The following is a 19,362-nucleotide window of genomic DNA, read 5'->3' as shown; positions in this document are numbered from 1 at the left end:
ATCACTCGATCGATGCAGCCGCCACAGTGAAGCACGGGGAAGCCGTGTTTACATACGGCTCTCCCCGTTCTTCAGCTCCGGGGAGCGATCACGACGGAGCAGCTATAAAGGAATAGCTGCGCCGTCGTCCCGGATCGCTCCCCGAGGAAATCCGCCCGCCGCACGCAGCGGAGGGGGTCCCGATCGGACCCCCCACCCGCTAGAAGGCAAGGATGTATATATACGCCCATCTGCCTGTCCGTGCCATTTTGCGGACGTAAATAGTCGTGCGGCGGGCATTAAGGGGTTAACCTTCGGTTAAAAAAAGCCAACTTGCTTTAAAATTTAACCGATGGATTGCTAACCGATGGGTCAAAACCGATCGTTAGTACACCCAACCATCGGTTAAAAATCCACGCATGCTCAGAATCAAGTCGGCGCATGCTTGGAAGCATTGAACTTCGTTTTTTTCAGCACGTCGTTGTGTTTTACGTCTGACACGATCGTTTTTTTAACCGATGGTGTGTAGGAGTGACGGACCATCGGTCAGCTTAATCGGTTAACCTATGACAACGGTCCGTCGGTCCGTTCTCATCGGATGGACTGATCATGTGTACGCGGCTTTAGGGGGCACATTAAGTCTAATGCCGCGTACACACGATCGGTTCGTCTGATGAAAACGGTCTGATGGACCGTTTTCATCAGACAAACCGATCGTGTGTGATCGTGTGTGGGCCCCATCGTTTTTTTTCCCATTGGTGAAAAAACTTAGAACCTGTTTTAAAATTATCTGATGGTTAAAAAAACGATAGAAAGAAAACCTATCAGCCTAAACTGAGGAATTTTTTTTTTATATATATATATTTCTGGGGATATTTATTATAGCAAAAAGTTAAAAATATTGAATTTTTTTCAAAATTGTCTCTCTATTTTTGTTTAAAAATTTAAAAATTAGTAAGTCACAAGTTTTGTATGTTGGATTCAACTTTGAAATTCTCATTGTATCTTATAACAGAATCCTATTTAACACATTTGAAAACCATAATAATTACACAATATAGTACATCATTACATGACTTTTTAATTCTTTTGAAATGCAGTTATGCATTAGTGAATCATTTTTTTCCTCTTCCCATCAGACTTTCTTTGGTGTTCAGCTCTGGCCTGCATAGAATAATGTAACACTTGGGCACAAAGATACAAATAACCAAAGCCCAACTGGAGGACAAGATAGCAAAGATTTCCATGGCTACCGAGTACTTGCCACGAGTGCTAAGGTATGCTGGAATAAAGGACACCCAGACGCTCAGGAAGGCCAGCATGCTGAAGGTTATGAATTTGGCCTCATTGAAGCTATCTGGGAGTTGTCGAGCCAAGAAGGCAAGAACAAAACTGATAGAGGCCAGGAGAGCCAGGTACCCAAGCATACACCAGAAGGCTGTTGGAGATCCTTCATTACAGCTGGTTATTATAACTTCTGGTTGGCTGACATCATTTTGCGGGAATGGTGGAGAACTGGACAACCATGTTATACAAAAACACAGTTGTATAAAAACACAACAAATTATAACAGTGTAGCCCAGCTTTGACCCACTCCATTTTCTTAAACTGCTGTCGGGTTTGGTAGCTTTGAAGGCTATCAAGACAGTGATGGTTTTTGCTAAGACACAGGAGACACATAATGAGAAAACCATGCCAAAAGCCACCTGTCGTAGAAGACATTTTTCTGGTTGTGGATAGCCGATGAGTATTAATGAAGAGAGAAAGCAGAGAGATAATGACAGCAGAAGAAGGCAACTTAAAAAATAGTTATTGGCTCTGACAATAGGGGTAGTCTTGTAGTGGATGAAAAGTCCCAAGATGGCAAATGGGATTGTGGAAGAGGTAATACTTGTGGCAACCAGTGTTGCCCCCAATGGCTCTTCAAAGGAAAGAAACTCAATAGCTTTCAAGAGACACTCAGTTTGTTGAACATTTGGCCACTGATCCCAAGGGCATCTGAAGCAGTCCACTGAATCTAATACAGAAAGGAACATCATTGCCATATTAAAAATATATGCACAAAAAAGTCTTATAAAGGTGCTTTTCTAAGATCCTGAGAGTTTTTAACAACTGGTCCCTGAGTTTCGATTCAGTTTTTTACTTCAGCCACAGTATTAATTTTACGTGACTGATTAGGTTAAAGTGTATCTTCAGCTTTTATTTCTATGTATAGAACAGCAGATGGTCATGGGAACCCCTGTCAACTATACTGTTGAGGAGAATTCTCTTCACTTCATGCTCTGGAGACATCAGAAAGTGAGAGAAACCTCTCCAAAGTGGTGGGAAATGTCCTCTTATGCCCTGTACACACGAGTTGAATTTCCGTTGAAAAAAGTTGGCTTGCATACACACAGGGGCAGATTCAGATAGAGATACGACGGCGTATCTACTGATACGCCGTCGTATCTCTGAGATCCGACGGTCGGATCTATGCGCCTGATTCATAGAATCACGTTACGCATAGATCTCCCTAAGATCCGACATGTGTAAGTGACTTACATCGTCGGATCTTAGGCTGCAATTCTAGGCCGGCCAATAGGTGGCGATTCCATTGCGGTCGGCGTAGAATATGAAAATGAGTCGTTACGCCGGTTTACGAACGTATGCTTGCCCGTCGCAGTAAATTTACGCCGGTTCCGTAAGAGATACGCGGCGTAAAGATAAAGCTGCCCCCTAGCGTAGCCAATGTTAAGTATGGGCGTCGTTCCAGCGTCGAAATTTGAAAATGTAACGTCGTTTGCGTAAGTCGTCCGTGAATAGCGCTGGATGCCATTTACGTTAACGTCAAAACCAATGACGTCCTTGCGACGTCATTTAGCGCAATGCACGTCGGGAAATTTTAGGGACGGTGCATGCGCAGTGCGATCGGCGCGGCAACGCGCCTAATTTAAATGATCCACGCCCCCTACCTGGATCATTTGAATTAGGCGGGCTTGCGCCGGAGGATTTACGCTACGCTGCCGCAACTTTTACAGGCAAGTGCTTTGTGAATCAAGCACTTGCCCGTAAAACGTGCGGCGGCGTAACGTAAATGAGATACGTTATGCCGCCGCAGAGATGCGGCGATCTACGTGAATCTGGCCCCATGTTTTTTTAGATCTGTCCCTGATATGTCCAAAACCGACATGCTTTTGATGTGAAAATCCCGAGATTTTAGCTGCACTGCCTCCTGGCGTGGTGGCCATCTGTAAGCCCAGGGGCCCCATAGTCTTCTATTGCCCGGGGGCCCCATGAGTTGTCAGTCCGCCCCTGCTGACATATAATCACACACATAGGTTGGACTTGATGGACTTGTCTTTTTTCAACCTCACCTACTATGTAACTATGTAATGTGATGATGGAATTACTAAGGCTTTATATGTGTCATCATTGAAATTGACAGCTGCATTATGAATGGAACAGTGTCAGTGATAAAATCAACAAGATTACCTGTCGTATTAGAGATGTCTGACTGTGGACAGGGTACACACTGGAAGCAACACAACGGCTTTCCTGGTATGGTGGTTTTCCTGAAGCCAGGAGGACAATTGTGGCTACAGACAGAGGATGGAACCTAAGAAAGACATGAACCAAAAAGGAAGGAGGTGTATATGAATACATGTTGTTTTAACTGTATCTATGACCAGTGTTGTAAGTAACGGCGTTAAAATAAACGCTGTTACCTAACGATGCCCCTTTTGAGGGTAACGAGTAATCTACCAGATTACTCTTCCCCTCGTGGTAACGCCGTTCCTATTACTTGGGCAGGGTTACCGCAATTACATGAACCTGTGTGTCAGACGTCGGCCATCCATTATTAAAAAAGCCTGCCTCCTCCTCTGATTGTTCCGTGATAGGCTGAACACTAATTTTCCCAGCAGAGCCTCTGTTTAGTGTTCAGCCTATCACGGATGCCTTCTCATCCTCAACCTCGGCCTCGGACGAGAGGACATCCGTGATAGGCGGAACACGGAACTGAGGCCCTGCTGGGAAAATTACTGTTCAGCCTATCACGGAACAGCCTGAGGAGGAGGCGTGGCTTTTGAATAATGCATGGCCGGCGACGTCTGACATACGGAGAACAGGAGAAGGTTGGAAGATCGTCGCTGAGGCATGTTACAGGCACAGTGAGGCATGTTACATGCACAGTGAGGCATGTTACAGGCACAGTGAGGCATGTTACAGGCACAGTGAGGCAAGTTACAGATGGCACAGTGAGGCAAGTTACAGATGGCACAGTGAGGCAAGTTACAGATGGCACAGTGAGGCATGTTACAGATGGCACAGTGAGGCATGTGTGATGGCACAGTGAGGCATGTTACAGGCACAGTGAGGCATGTTACAGATGGCACAGTGAGGCATGTATGATGGCACAGTGAGGCATGTTACAGATGGCACAGTGAGGCATGTTACAGATGGCACAGTGAGGCATGTATGATGGCACAGTGAGGCATGTTACAGATGGCACAGTGAGGCATGTTACAGATGGCACAGTGAGGCATGTATGATGGCACAGTGAGGGGTCATCTTATACAGTGAGTATATCCCAAAACCAAAATTTTAGCTGGAAAATTAGGGGGTCGTCTTATACGCCCAGTCGTCTTATACACTGGCAAAAAAAAAGTCACAGTTACTTTGCTGAGTAACTAATTACTTTTTCAATGTAGTAACTGAGTCACTAATGCAATTACTTTTTTGGAGAAGTAATTTGTAACTGTAACTAATTACTTTAGTAAGATGAGCAACACTGTCTATGACCTACAAATGCTGGCTGAAGACAATTTGCCATCTCATGCAAAGTTCACATTTGTTATAGGTTGGAGTATAGTTTAGGGTGGAAGCTTAATTTTATGTTAATGTTTTATGTCAAATGACGGAGAGTAGGTGCCTTTGTTGTGTCAACTGGATGCCTCGATACACCAATCAGGCCCATGAAGCCTAATAATGACATCATTTTCCTAGAAGTTATAATATAGATGTTCCTATTCAGAAAAACTTTCTGTCTACCGTTACTGTTAGAAGAGTTATGCCCTGTACACACGAGCGGAATTTCCACCGTAAAAATAAAAGTTGGATGTTTTTTCCGAAGGAATTCTGCTCAAGCTTGGCTTGCATACACACGGTCACACAAAAGTTCTCTGACCATTGAGAACGCGGTTACATACAACACTACGACGTGGCGAGAAAAAGAAGTTCAATGCTTCCGAGCATGCGTCGTATTGTTTACGAGCATGCGTGTTTTTTCCCGGTCGGAATTCCATACAGACGAATGGAAAAATAGAGAACCTGCTCTTTATCTTTAGCCTCGTACACACGGTCGGACATCTGACAAAATTTCCCTTGGATTTTTGTCCGAAGTGAGTTGTCCGGTCACACCCATAGCATACACACGCTCTGACTTTTCTGAAAACTTTTCTAAAACTTTCCCAACATCACGTGGTTTTTCTGCTCTTTACCGCCACCCTTGGGTTAACTTCTGCTATTGTTGGTTGATTTTAACATTGGTTCTGAGCATGCGTATTTGCACTTTGTACAAAAGTCCGATGGTTTGCTGTACACACGGTCGGACTAGGCACCATCGGACGTTTGATGTCGAAAAGTTTGTCCGTTTGCAGACCGAACTTTTTGTCCGACGAAACACGAAAAAGTTGGTCCGATGGAGCGTACACACGATCGGACAAATTTGAAAACATGTTGATTTTGAAGTTTGTTGGCCGAAAGTCCGACCGTGTGTAAAGTCACACTGTCGGAATATCCGACGAAAAGCTCCCATCAGACTTTTTCCATCGGAATTTCTGACCGTGTGTATGTGGCATAAGGCTGCCTTCTTGACTGTTGGTATTTCTGTTTCATGGGTTCAGAGGCAATTATGTTTCTATCGACGTTCCCACCACAAACACTTGAAATTCTAAGCTACAGATTTCTATCGTATTCCGTCCAGTCTTTACCTTTGTTTGCCCTCTGGTCCATTGGATAGCTCTGATGTTCAGTGTGAATTTGTTTCCTTCTCTGTTACTGTCATTATAGCTTCCCACTTTTATCTGTTGTACAACTCCCTGTGCGCTCATTTGCCAGTTTACAATGTCGTACACGGCTGGAAGATTCCCATTCATGTCAAAATAAATCTCTTTGTCATCGCTTGTTGTAAAATGAACCGATTTCATGGCATGTAGAATCTGATGAAAATAAAAAAGTATGTGATAGAATATTTTGAGCCTTGAAGAACTGATGGACTCTAACATTTACAGTCACCTCCCCTGCATAACCCACGCAGACTATTGCTCCTCCTCTGCACAACTGCACAACAGGACTTCTCTCCTCCTGCACAAAACTTCCTCTGTAAACTATTATGCCGCGTACACACGATCGGTTCGTCTGATGAAAACGGTCTGATGGACTGTTTTCATCGGACGAACCGATCGTGTGTGGGCCCCATCTTTTTTTTTTCCATCGGTGAAAAAACTTAGAACCTGTTTTAAAATGATCTGATGGTTAAAAAAACTAAAAAAAAAAAAAAGATCATCTGGGGGCTAATCCATTGGTTAAAAATCCACGCATGCTCAGAATCAAGTCGACGCATACTCGGAAGCATTGAACTTAATTTTTCTCAGCACGTCATAGTGTTTTACGTCACTGCGTTCTGACACAAACGGATTTTTAACTGATGGTGTGTAGACAAGACTGATGAAAGTCAGCTTCATCGGATATCTGATGAAAAAATCCATCGGTCCGTTTTCATCGGATGAACCGATCGTGTGTACGTGGCATTAGTCTTCCTGTTACATCATCTTCATTTGACAAAAGAGAGCACTCTGAATAATCCCAGATTGCTGGCTGTAGTTGGCTGTGTAGTTACTAGGCCAGAGGTCTGCAGAACCTCTCCCTGGCGGCCTAGTAATTTAGCAGCTTACTTTAGTTGGCGGACTACTGATCTCAGCTAGCCCAACCTGCAAATCCTGTGCCCGCAGGCCGCATCGATTTGACACAACTCCCACAGTCTCTCCTCTGGCCTCGCACCCAGCTCCCCTGGCATGCCTCTTCCAGAAATCCACTGTGTCACATTTACCGACCATCACCTGCCCCGAGTCCATGATGGAGAACTTTAACTGGACATGCGTTCCAATAGCTTCTCCAGCCCTCTGTTCCAGGACACCTCCTCCATGACCGCATAAGGATGAGGCTCCCTCCCAGCTCTCCAGGCTCCTCCGCTGGGCCTCGCACTCCCCCCCCCCCACAGATGGGGATGGGGACCCTGCTGCTATCTAGAACTCCATTTCCCACGTCTCCCGGCCAACAACTTCTCCTTAGTGAGCTGTTACCTCAGCTTATATGGGAGGCCTGCCGCTGCCAATTCCAGTTGAGGATTGGTCAGGGCTCCACACATGAGCTGCCTGTCACTCCAGTCCTGTGCCCTGCCTCTCTTCCAGAACATTCTCCCTGGAAGCAGGGGAGGCGCCTCAGAACTAAAGCACAGGTGGTCACACCCGCCGCTACACTAACCACTCCCTGCCCCAGATCAAAACAAGCAGCATAGGCCTGCCTAAATTTACCTGCGCTGGCAGCCTTACCTCACAAAAATCCAACACTAGCACCTACCTTTGGTAGAGGGTGCTACACAAGGAATTGTTAGATCCCTGGAGGCACAATAGACAGAGGAGAAATATCCACTTAGATAATTGTCACTAGTACAGGTGTTTCCATTGGAAGGTTTTCCCTGTATTTCTGTTCTTTGAGAACTGTAACATTTGGGATATCCATCACTTTATGTTCCAGTGCCAATGGATTCCAAAAGAAACGGAGGGTGATACTCTTCAGTGGGGACACAGAAACTAAAACCTAACAGAGATTCTAACCCTAACTAGAGAGTCTATCCAGAACTAATTTTTAAAATCTAGCTAGAGATACACAAAAAGAATAGTCACAGTTTTGATGAAAAAAATTCAGGAATTGGGTTGGGTATGATCAAAACTGGAATACTGAATACTAAAACTTAAAGCGGAGGTTCACCCTAAAACAATTATATAACATTACATCCAGCATACTTCCGACATGTACAGTATGCTGGTATTTTTTTTTCACCGTACATACCGTGTTATTGTTATTTTCCCCCCGGCTTCCGGGTTCTGATTCCCACAGGACTGGGCGTTCCTATTCAGAGGTTAGATGATTGACGTCTGGTGAAAAACTTCCCCTGGCGCATAAGGCGCATCACCAGTTTTCCGGAAATAGCCGACCTGCAAATCGGCTCTATATGGTGCCGTATAGAGCCGACTCTCAGGTCGGCTATTTACGGAAAACTGATGATGCGCCTTATGCCAGGTGTGTATTTAGGTTTTGTGCTGCCCCAGGCCTGACTAAACTCGTGCACCCCCTAATTTAAATATGACCCACCCCTTCCTGTCGAGGCCACACCCTGGAATTTTCAAGTGTGGACACTAGTTCTGATGGCAGGGGGGGGGGGATGGATTCCCTTAATTTGCATAGATTTCCTCTCACTTCCTGTTTAGCTATGGGACAGGAAGTGAAGGGAAATCTCTGCAATGGGACAGGGATGGTAAAATATTTGAAGCAAGCCCCCCCCCACAGTTGCAGAATGCCAACCGCCCTGGAAGCAGTGCGTCCGATTTATGGGGGTGCTAAACTAATTTGCCTAACAGTGTAGCGCAAGCCGGCGGGGACACTGTCTGTGCTGCCCCCTGCAAAGTGCTGCCCTAGGCCTGGGCCTTGTTGGCCTAGGCCAGGATACAGCATTGCCTTATGCGCCAGGGGAAGTTTTTCACCAGACGTCAATCATCTAACCTTAAATATGTATACTATTGTATGCCAGTTATGTGACAGATGCAATATGATGTAATTTTTTTTATATAACTCATTCCTGTTTCTTTGTAATTTTCAGCATATAATACAGTACACCCAAAACTCCTGATGAAGCTTTTTGAAGCAAAACATGTTGAGTATTAGTGTCTGTATATGCCTTGAATATAACAAATAAGGAATTTTTATCATGTTTTATTGTTGTAATAAAATTTATTACATTTTATCAATTGTAATCCATTTTTTGAATTGACACCTTAACCTCCCTGGCGGTATGATTCTGTCTGGAATTACGTACCAAAAGTGGTACAATTATTTGCAAGGAAATTTGGCGTTTTATACTGTAGGCCTGTAATTCTTAGGAATAACTCATTTAAATCTGACCAAACAAGAGTCTAGTAGGCATCCCAGGTATGAAATTTTTTTAAAAACAAAATGATAAATTATAATATAATAAATAATTATAAATAATTATAACAAATAATAATATAATTATAATATAAATTATTCAATAATGTAATCAACTCAAAATCACTGAAATTTGCTCAGTTGCAGAATTGTCGCTGTCATTACTTTTATTTTTTTACGACGAATTTCCCCACAAATCGCTATCGCACAATTCTGCAAGTGATTATAATTTATTATCGCTGTTTTCTAGCTGCTCTAAAACCATTTTTGACATAAAGGGACACTTTTGGTTGCTATGGACAATCTACAGTTTGCAGGGAGAAAGAACAGTTTTTATTATATAAAAGTACATGTAGGACACAGGGCAGACCACTAGGGACAAGGGGGGTGTGTATTTTTTACATACAGTACTGTAATCTATAAGATTACAGTATACTGTATGTATTGTTTTTGTTTACCTTTTTGAATTTGGCGCCGTTCTCCGCCCCCGTGCGTCGTAACGTTGCAGGGAAAGGAGATCGGCGGCACACGGGGACACTGTGAGGTAAGTAAACCAAGCCTGTGGATTCAGCGAGAAGGTAAGCCGCGCCGCTGCATGCTCTGCACATCTACCCCGAGCGTGACTCGGGGATACCGATCCTGGCATGGAAAAAACACCCCGAGTCATGCTCGGGGATACCGCCAAGGAGGTTAAAAGTCCCCAGGTTTGTTCCTTCCCGCTTTTTTTATTGTCTGAATAGTGACCTCATCCTATCAGATACATTCACTATTCGGGTATTCAGACATGGATGGAGGAATTGATTGATCAAACTGTGTATGGCCAGTCTAATGTACCAGAACAACAACCAAACTAACAAGCAATATTAAGTGACATTTTCCCATTTTTTTTAGCAGCAGCATTTGCTACATCTATACCATGTTACATCAATTGGCAGCGCAGAATGTGCAGTTACAGGCATACCCCACTTTTAAGTACACAATGGGACCAGAGCATGTATGTAAAATGAAAATGTACTTAAAGTGAAACAATATATTTTTTCACTTCTAGGGTGTAGTAGGGGTCAGGAGCTGTAGTGGAGGTCTCAGGGTCTGTATTGGGGGTGTCAGGGGCACACTGGAACAGGACAGGCTATTCTCTCGGAGCTTTAGCTCCTTCTACTGTGGCTGCAAAATGTCTGTACAGTCATTGTAAGGCACTTTAGATACACTTGCGGGTATGTCCTTACTCGCGAGTGTATGTAAAGTGAGTGTACTTAAAGCGGGGTATGCCTGTATTGAACAATCATATATATCATCAAGAAACATATTCAGCAAGATCGTGTCCAATACAATGACCCACTTTGTCCTCAGTTGTCAGTTGTCACTTACTATAGTCGAAGCTCAGGTTAGTATTTGCGATTGTTCTGCAGGTCTGGACATTGTGAGGTTGATTTGCTAATGGTAAATAGGCTGTTCACTTTAGAGGGGAAGTTGCACTGTGCAGTGGAATTTTCCTCAGTTATCAGTGAATGTGGTGAAAATTCTCTTTGCAAAGAATACCCAATCACGTGCAAGGAAAAAAAAAACAATAATGTTTGCTTGCACATGATTGGATGATGGAAGTGAGCAGAGCTTCACCTCGTTCACTAAGCTGTGGGGGAAATTCCCTTGTAAGGCGAGCAGTCTGTTTGTCTTTAATAAATAAATTATGCTTCAGTGGCTGGCAAGGGAAACTTCCAGTCTCCATAGCTATCCTGCTACACACTTGCCAATGTCTAGAGATTTTGTGCTTCTGTGGTCTTTGGCAACTAGTGTTTTTTCGCCCCATATTATGCCTGGTTTATTGGAAATTTCTACATAAAGTATATAAAAAGTCTATGATTTTTTTTTTCTTGGGACTTCTATTCAAGGAGCACTGAACACAAATGCCCTACAGCAGGGCTGTCAAACTCAATTTCATTGTGGGCCGCATCAGCATTATGATTGTCCTCAAAAGGGCCGGTTGTATCTGTGAGATTAGGTGTCCAGCGCATCCCCCTCCCCTTACATTAGATATCAAGAGTAGGGATGAGCCGAACACCCCCCCGTTCTGTTCGCACCAGAACCTTCAAACGGACCGAACGTTCGCGCAAACATTTAGAACCCCATTGACGTCTATGGGACTCGAACGTTCGAATTCAAAAGTGCTAATTTTAAAGCCTAATATGCAAGTTATTGTCTTAAAACGTCTTTGAAAACCTGGGTCTTGCCCCAGGAAACATGTATCGATGGAAAAAAGTTTGAAAAACGGACGTTTTTTTCAGGACTCCTGAAAAAACAACCGTTTTTAAAACTTTTTTTCCATTGATACATGTTCCCTCGGGCAAGACCCGGGTTCTCAAAGACGTTTTCACAGGCATACTATAGACACCCAGCAGGTACAATATTTAAAGGAATTTTTCATTTTTTTGTTTTTTTATTTAAGCATCATTAAAATCACTGCTCCTGAATCTTTAAGTGCAAACTACAGAGCACACTTGCAGTACACACCAAGTAGGTGTAGGTGCAAACTACAGAGCACACTTGCAGTATACACCAAGTATGTTTAGGTGCAAACTAAAGAGCACACGTGCAGTACACACCTAGTAACTTTAGGTGCAAACTACACAGCACAAGTGAAGTACACACCAAGTAGCTTTAGGTGCAAACTAAAGAGCACACGGGCAATACAACACGTGAGAACACTGCAGCTAGCACAATCAACTGCCTGACAAATTAGAAAGAACTGATCTAGCTAAACTATACAGTGTATGAATATATGTACAACACCTGGGATGTATATATATCCTCTACACACTGTAAATTTAACTGACTAGCCTGCCTGCTCTATCTAGCTAGAAAAAAAAGACACTCTCTCTCTCTCTCTCTGACTGATATCATTATCTAACCAGTGCTGCAACACACTACACGAGGCCTTTTATAGTGTGGGGCGTGTACTAAAGCCCTGAGCCATAATTGGCCAAAGCCACCCTGGCTTTGGCCAATTATGGCTCTCTGTACTGACGGCGCTGTGATTGGCCAAGCATGCGGGTCATAGTGCATGCTTGGCCAATCATCAGCACGCAATGCCGTAGTGAATTATGGGCCGTGGCGCGTCTCTCGAATTTGGCGCGAACGACCTGTTTTGTTCGTATTTCAACGAACGATCGAACATACGATGTTCCAGTCGAACATACGTTCGACTGGAACATACGTTCCACTCCAACACAAAGCCCATCCCTAGTCAAGAGCCACCCCACCATCAAAAGTTATGTCCCCCACTCTCCCTTACATCACTCCCCCTATTCCTTATGCTGCTGCTGGAAAGAAGCTGGATGCATTGCTTGAAAGCAGAAAGTAAGGGCCTGGAAGCGGACTAGAGGAAGGCTGGGGCTCTCCTGCAGCTGCAGAAGAGGTGCAAGGGCCACATGAAATGGTCTGGAGGGCCAGATTCGGCCCGCGGGTCTTGTGTTTGACACCTGTGCCCTACAGCAATGAGGTAAGAAACCAACACAGTGAAAATAAAACTATCTTCTACATATAAAGTTATTTTTTTTTTTTTAATAAGTAGTAGTGGGGTGCCAGTAATCCACACTAGGTGCAGGTCCAGCTTGCCACTGAAGACTATATTTTGGCCAAACAATGAATGATTGATGCACACGTCTTTATTGTATAAACAGTGTACATACAGGCAGCATAAAGATATTTTTGAGAGATATTTTTGCTTCCTGTACTCTCCCTGTTCCATGTCTATTCAGACCTTAGATTTTTAGTGACCCACGAGTGTTTGGAAATTCTAGCAATCAATTAAGCAAGTGATGTCACCTCCTGAACTTGAAAGGGCTCTCATAGAACTTTGAGAAGATGCCCAGCTCACCCAGCAACAGTAAAAAGCAATAACAGGGGATGACAACACCTATCACAGCAAACTCCATGCTTTTCCAGGCTGCCCTTTGGACTTAAAGTAATTATTACCACATTGGGGTTCATTTAGAGTGGAAAAACAACAAAGAGTCTCAGCTAAATTACAGCTACAACTTTAAAAAAATAATACCTCCCAAGGACGAAAAGGCGATGGTTCTTGACATTTTTCCAGTGGTACGGGACAAGCTTTTAACCTATGATTTAAGATATTGTGTAGTGCCCAGGCCAAGGAATAAACTGCAATATAAACACTGTAAATGACCCTCAGCACCATAACACTGCTGAAAGTGTTTCCAAGTGATTCTTGACCTGTGCATTTTTTGGTGCTGTTGGGCAGAATTGCCCCTGGTGTTTCCCATTTGCAACCAAAGTTCCCTTCCCAAAATTCCTTCAGATAAATGTCATCTGGGGTCTTCTTGGGATTAGTAGCATTGAGGAAGTCTCTGAATCCTGGAATTTGACCGCTGTGCAGTGCAAACCCAATGGTTCCTTGAAGAACGGTCCAGTACTTTTCCTTGGCGACTAAGGCTGACGTTGACCACGACTCACTAGCTATCCAAGTCTTCCCTGTAATGTTTTGTTTCAAGAGTTCCTCCACTACTGGGAGAAGGTTTGACCCACTAGAAAAGACAACCACGGCAGAAGCATTGGACTGTGAAATTAGTTTTGAAAGTAGTGGGGCATTTCGATCAAGTCGGCTAGTGAGGATGTACCCTGTAAAGGCAACACAAGCCCCAGATTTTAGGATTTCTAACTTAGTGGCTTGAATGCCTTCTTGTCCATAGTCAGTATCCTCAGCTATCAGTCCTACCCATGTCCAACCAAAGAAAGAGACTAGCTGAGCCAATCCACGTGACTGAAATGTGTCGCTGGGAACAGTCCTAAAGAATGATGGGAACCGAGTCCTGTCACTTAGAAGGGAACTTGTGGAGAAATAACTTATCTGCAAAGAAACAATAACAAGATAAGAAGCTGAAGCTTAATATACTATATAGCTTGTTAAACAGTCACCACTGGTGGTATAAGGCAAAAAAACAAACAAACATGTCATACTTACCTCCACTGTGCAGTTCGTTTTGCACAGAGTGGCCCAGATCGCCCTCTTCTGTGGTCCCACGGTGGCTCTCTCGGATCCTCCCTGCAATAGCTCACCCCCTCTGGGAAGCTCTCTCCCGAGGGGGTTACCTTGCGGGCGCGCTACCGTGTGATACACTCGGCGTCCATAGACGCCGAGTGTATGACTCATCCCGCCCCCTGGTGGCCGCGTCATTGGGTTTAATTGACAGCAGCGGAAGTCAATGACTGTGCTGCTGTCATTCTATCCAATCAACGCTAAGACTCCGTGGAGAAGAGGACGCCAGGGACGAGCCGAGCAGGTGAACTGGCTCAGTAATTAAAACGGGAGGGGGGGCCCGTGATTGCCAGGTGTTTTTTCACCTTAATGCATAGAATGACCATATTTTTCACTGCAGCAGTTAGGTAACACTTAGGCCTTGTACACACGGTCGGTCAAAATCGATCGTGTGTGGGCGCCATTGGTCAGTTATCCTAGAATCTTGACAAAGCTTTCTTTGCATACACACTTTCAAGACAAAATCTCGTCGTTCTCAAACGCGGTGACGTAAAACACGTATGACGGCACTATAAAGGGGAAGTTTGATTCCACTGGCGCCACCCTTCTGAGCATGTGCGGGTTTCTAAGCTTACACACAAACGTGTTTCTCGTCAAAAAACTGCCCGATGAGGAAATTGAGACTCCCGACGTGAAAAAAGAGAACCTGTTTTCTTTTTTTCTCATCGAGTTCCGCGACAGTTTTCTCGATGAAAAACATACACATGACCGTTTTCCTCGGCAAAAAAGCTCTGCCACCAAGTTTCTTGATGGATTCTGTCGAGGAAAACGGTTGGGTATACGAGTCCTAAGAAATAGGGGAGGCAATGTATGGATGTAAGTTGGTATGAGCGTAAAGTGAACCTGTTCTGCATTTTAAAAGTTTCAAAATTAAATATCCCATCAAACCAAAGACACCACAAGACTATTATTATTACTTTTATTATCATAAAAATACACATATGTGGTCTTCTGATTTAGTATGACTTTATTACTTGGGCTGGAGGTTCTTCCTGGCTAAGCTCCACCAACTGTCTTCCATCTGTTCTCCTTACTAACCATTGAGGCGCAAAGTCAAGCCTCAGCAACGGAGTGAACCTACATTTTAAATCAGAGAGGGACGTAGAATTGGCTGTCATGGCAAATAAAGGTAATAGCAGTAGATGCCCAAGAGCAGTCGTGTCTGGCTTTCACTTTCAAAAGTTAAAATAGGGTGCAGGGTCACTTTATTATGCCCATTCCTGCTCAGGGACCTAAAACAAGATAAACAAAACAATTTTAAATGCACAACACCCTCCCAAAGTGAAATGTGTCTGAACTGTAAATTTTGTTTTACATTTCTGGGACCCAATATGATGATTTTGGATGGACCCACTTATAAAGCAGCAGTATGGCCTTACCTTGGCCATACTGCTGCTTAAAAGAAAACATGTCAGCACAGTTCTAAAGCATAGCAATGTAATTTACAAATGTGGATATACAGTATGTTCTACTTGCTTGGGACTTCAAAGCTTAATTTTCCCCAATGAATGGAAAGAAATGTCCTGGGAGAGGGAGAGCCCATTCACATGAACTGTTAAGAGTTAGGCACCCCATGGAACATAACTTGTTCCACCTACCTTCATTTTACGAAGGGCATGTAAAACATGGATGCCATGTGAGGTCAACATATACAAGCAAGCAAAGTTAGACCACTTAAGGCCCATACACACGATCAGATTTTCCGACAACAATGGTCCGACGAACGTGTTTTATAAGACAATCCGACTGTCTGCATGCTCTGTAACCGGAGGGCCGTGGGACCCAGAAGCTCTTACACAGTTTGAGACAGGAAATAAGGGACATATGTTGGATTGCCTGTAATCCACAATATATTCAAGAATGTCTGCAAGAACTAATTACAGGTTGTTGATTCTGAACCCAACAGGTCAATTGAAAGAGTGACTCATTCAATGTGGGAACATAGACTGTAAGGTGTTAAGATCGTCTGCTTCTGTGATGTAAATTAACCTTAGTATGGCTCCCAAGAACCTTTCATTGTGTTATGCTAATTGACACTGTATTGTGTGAAAGTTCTATTGATGATAGATGTGTGTTGTGAGTTAGCACAGTCTAAAGGTCAGATGTCTGACTTGTCGGCTGTAGTTAATTAGCTCATGTAGATTATGGAGTCAGAATGCCTGACTAAAAGATGTGTATTGGAGGCTCGTTAGTAACCATTGTATGATGTTGTGGGTGGAGTGTGTCATTGTCCATTTGATTACTACAGCATTCTTTTTGGTGTATATAAGAGCCTGCTTCCTCAATAAAGATTGTCTATTTGTTTTGAACCAGAGAACAGAGCTGTGTGTCTTGTTTCTGGGGGAAATCCGTATGGGTCCTGTTCGCCGGATTGTGGAGTGTCGATAAGCTGTCTTGGGTTCGGAATGGAATATCTTAGACGGTGTTAACCCCTGTCCCATTTGGGGTTCCGTTACATGCTCCATCTGACAAATGTCAGAATTTACGACAACAAATGTTGGCTGTGCATACTCTCCAATTTTCCGACAAAACATGTGTTCCGTCCGATTATCCGATCGTGTGTACACAAATCAGTACAAACACGCATGCTCCAAAACCAATGCTAAACATCAGACAACATTAGCATAAGTTGCCCATAGGGTGGTGGTAAAGAGCTGAAAAAACATGTGGTTTGGTGAATGTTGGCTTAAAATGTTCTGCCGTGTGTATACAGAACAAGTTCACGGCCAACGCCCTTTGGACCAAAATCTACGGAAAAGTCAGATGGAAGTCCGATCGTGTGTATGAGGCTTTAGTCATTATTTCCAGGAAATTGGAAATCATCTGTCGGTTCAAGACACTAAAGTGTAGTAATACTCAAGGGTCCACCCTTCTTCAATTCCTGGGATTTCCATGTTTAGAAACCTTAGTTATGGAGTTATGGAATGAGATTCAAAATTTCTGACTTTACTCTTACTTTATTTGTTGCGTGATTGTTTTGAGTCAGTGGCTCAATATGCACTAAAGCAAGTCAATTAGTAAGACAGACAACATTCTAATATTTTTAGAAGGAGGCAGACTCCATATTTTCTCTGTAGCAATTGAGCTTAAGGTTACATTGTAGGGGTTTCAGAAGGTGCTGGTTCAGAAGGTGAGAAGGAGAGGTTGTCTACGACAGTTTTCTAAACACACGTTCCCATAAGAATTTTGGTCGGTGACATAATGTGCTTGCTTGGGGGCTGTCATTCTGAGCCACTGACTTACAATAAGCATGTGCATTTCTAGGGTTCCAACACCTGTTACATGCATGCTTGTTGGAAGACCCAAATGTTGGCATTGAAGACCCTTAGGCCTCGTACAGACGAGCGGACATGTCCGATGAAAACGGTCCGCGGACTGTTTTCATCGGACATGTCCGCTGGGATCATTTGATCTGATGGCTGTACACACCATCAGACCAAATTCCCTGCGGACAGACGACAAGGTGACAGCGCGGTGATGTGGCGGCGACGATGACACGGCGACGTGCGCGAACCCGGAAGTTCAATGCTTCCACGCATGCGTCGAATCACTTCGACGCCATGCGCGGGTTCTCGGGCCAGCGGACATGTCCGATGAGTCGTACTGACCATCGGACATGTCCAACAGACAGGCTTCCAGCGGACATGTTTTTTAGCATGCTAAGAAACATTTGTCCGCTGGAAACCTGTCTGGTCGGCCGGAAAATTGTCCGGTCGGCCCTACACACGACCGAACATGTCTGCTGAAACTGGTCTGCGGACCAGTTTCAGCAGACATGTTCGGTCGTGTGTACGAGGCCTTACATGTTACTATACAGTGTAGCTCCATGAAACTAATGAATTTCCAGTTTTCAACGTAATTAAAGTCACTTTGAGTAATTCTTGTGCACATACCTGGGGGTACCGGTGCAATCCCAGCACTCTGGCCATGGTCAATGAGCTAGCAGAGCTTGAGTCCCCTATTACTCCCCCTAGTGGGGTAGACTCATTGAGGCAGCGGTAGTTTGGTACAGAACGGTAACCTCCTCCAGTAAGGATGCCCATAGCTCCCTGTAGTGCTCGTCCTGGAGAAGCACAAGAGTCAGACAAATGTACTCCCAGGGTCAGGTTAGGGAGGAAGGAAGCTGAGTTGTTGATTTCTTCCACTGCCAGGAGAAGAGACTGAACCCACTGGAAGGTAAGAGGAACAAAGCTGCAAGAGAGACAAATAAACTTTACTTTCAAACATCAAGGTTGGCAACTTCAGGGCACACAGTTAAAGCACCACTAAAGCTACATGGTGTGCAATTTTTGAAGGGGAGCCGAAGCAAAGCAAAACAGGTGTAAACCGGACTGTAAGCTAACCATTTTATTTAGTGACAGGGGCTTTGACTGGCGTTCAGAGGCCTTATTTTGAAGCAATTGTAAACTAGCCGTTAAAGCGGGAGTTCACCCAAAAAAAATGTTTAACATTAGATTGATGCTCATTTTGTGAAGGGGAATCGGGTAGTTTTTTTTAAAATCGAAGCAGTACTTACCGTTTTAGAGAGCGATCTTCTCCGCCGCTTCCGGGTATGGTCTTCGGGACTGGGCGTTCCTATTTGATTGACAGGCTTCTGACGGTCGCATACATCGCGTCACGAGTTGCCAAAAGAAGCCGAATGTCGGTGTGGCTACTTTCGGAAAATCGTGACGCGATGTATGCGACCATCGGAAGCCTGTCGGAAGCCTGTCAATCAAGTAGGAACGCCCAGTCCCGCAGCCCATACCCGGAAGCGGCGATGAAGATGCATCTCTAAAACGGTAAGTACAGCTTCGATTGTAAAAAAAACACCCGATTCCCCTTGACAATACGAGCCTCAATCTAATGTTGAAAAAACGGAAAATTGTATACTCACCTTTCCGTAATTTTCCTTTCCTGACGCATCTTCATGGCAGCACACACTGGGTTGTGACTCCGCCCCCACAACCTGACAGGATTGGTTAGCTATAAATTCGAAGGGGAGACACCCGGCATCATTCTCCGTAAATATCATCATCATTGAACAACAGGGTGGGCAGCTGTGTGCTGCCATGAAGATGCGTCAGGAAAGGAAAATTACGGAAAGG

General features: G+C 44.1%; 1 protein-coding gene across 1 annotated transcript; it reads right to left on the bottom strand.

Annotated features, from left to right (window-relative positions):
- Window positions 1-1,094: 1,094 nt before the first annotated feature.
- LOC120930619 (extracellular calcium-sensing receptor-like) lies at window positions 1,095-18,497 on the bottom strand. The gene is made up of 4 exons (XM_040341795.1): window positions 18,169-18,497; window positions 13,265-14,086; window positions 5,949-6,176; window positions 1,095-2,066 (listed from the first exon to the last, which is right to left on the bottom strand). Exons 1-4 carry the CDS (start codon window positions 18,316-18,318, stop codon window positions 1,095-1,097), a joined length of 2,172 nt encoding a protein of 723 aa, XP_040197729.1. The 5' UTR covers window positions 18,319-18,497.
- Window positions 18,498-19,362: the final 865 nt, after the last annotated feature.

This window comes from Rana temporaria, chromosome 3, assembly GCF_905171775.1.
Source record: "Rana temporaria chromosome 3, aRanTem1.1, whole genome shotgun sequence".
Classification (NCBI taxonomy): domain Eukaryota; kingdom Metazoa; phylum Chordata; class Amphibia; order Anura; family Ranidae; genus Rana; species Rana temporaria.
This window is presented reverse-complemented; position numbering and strand designations above follow the sequence as displayed.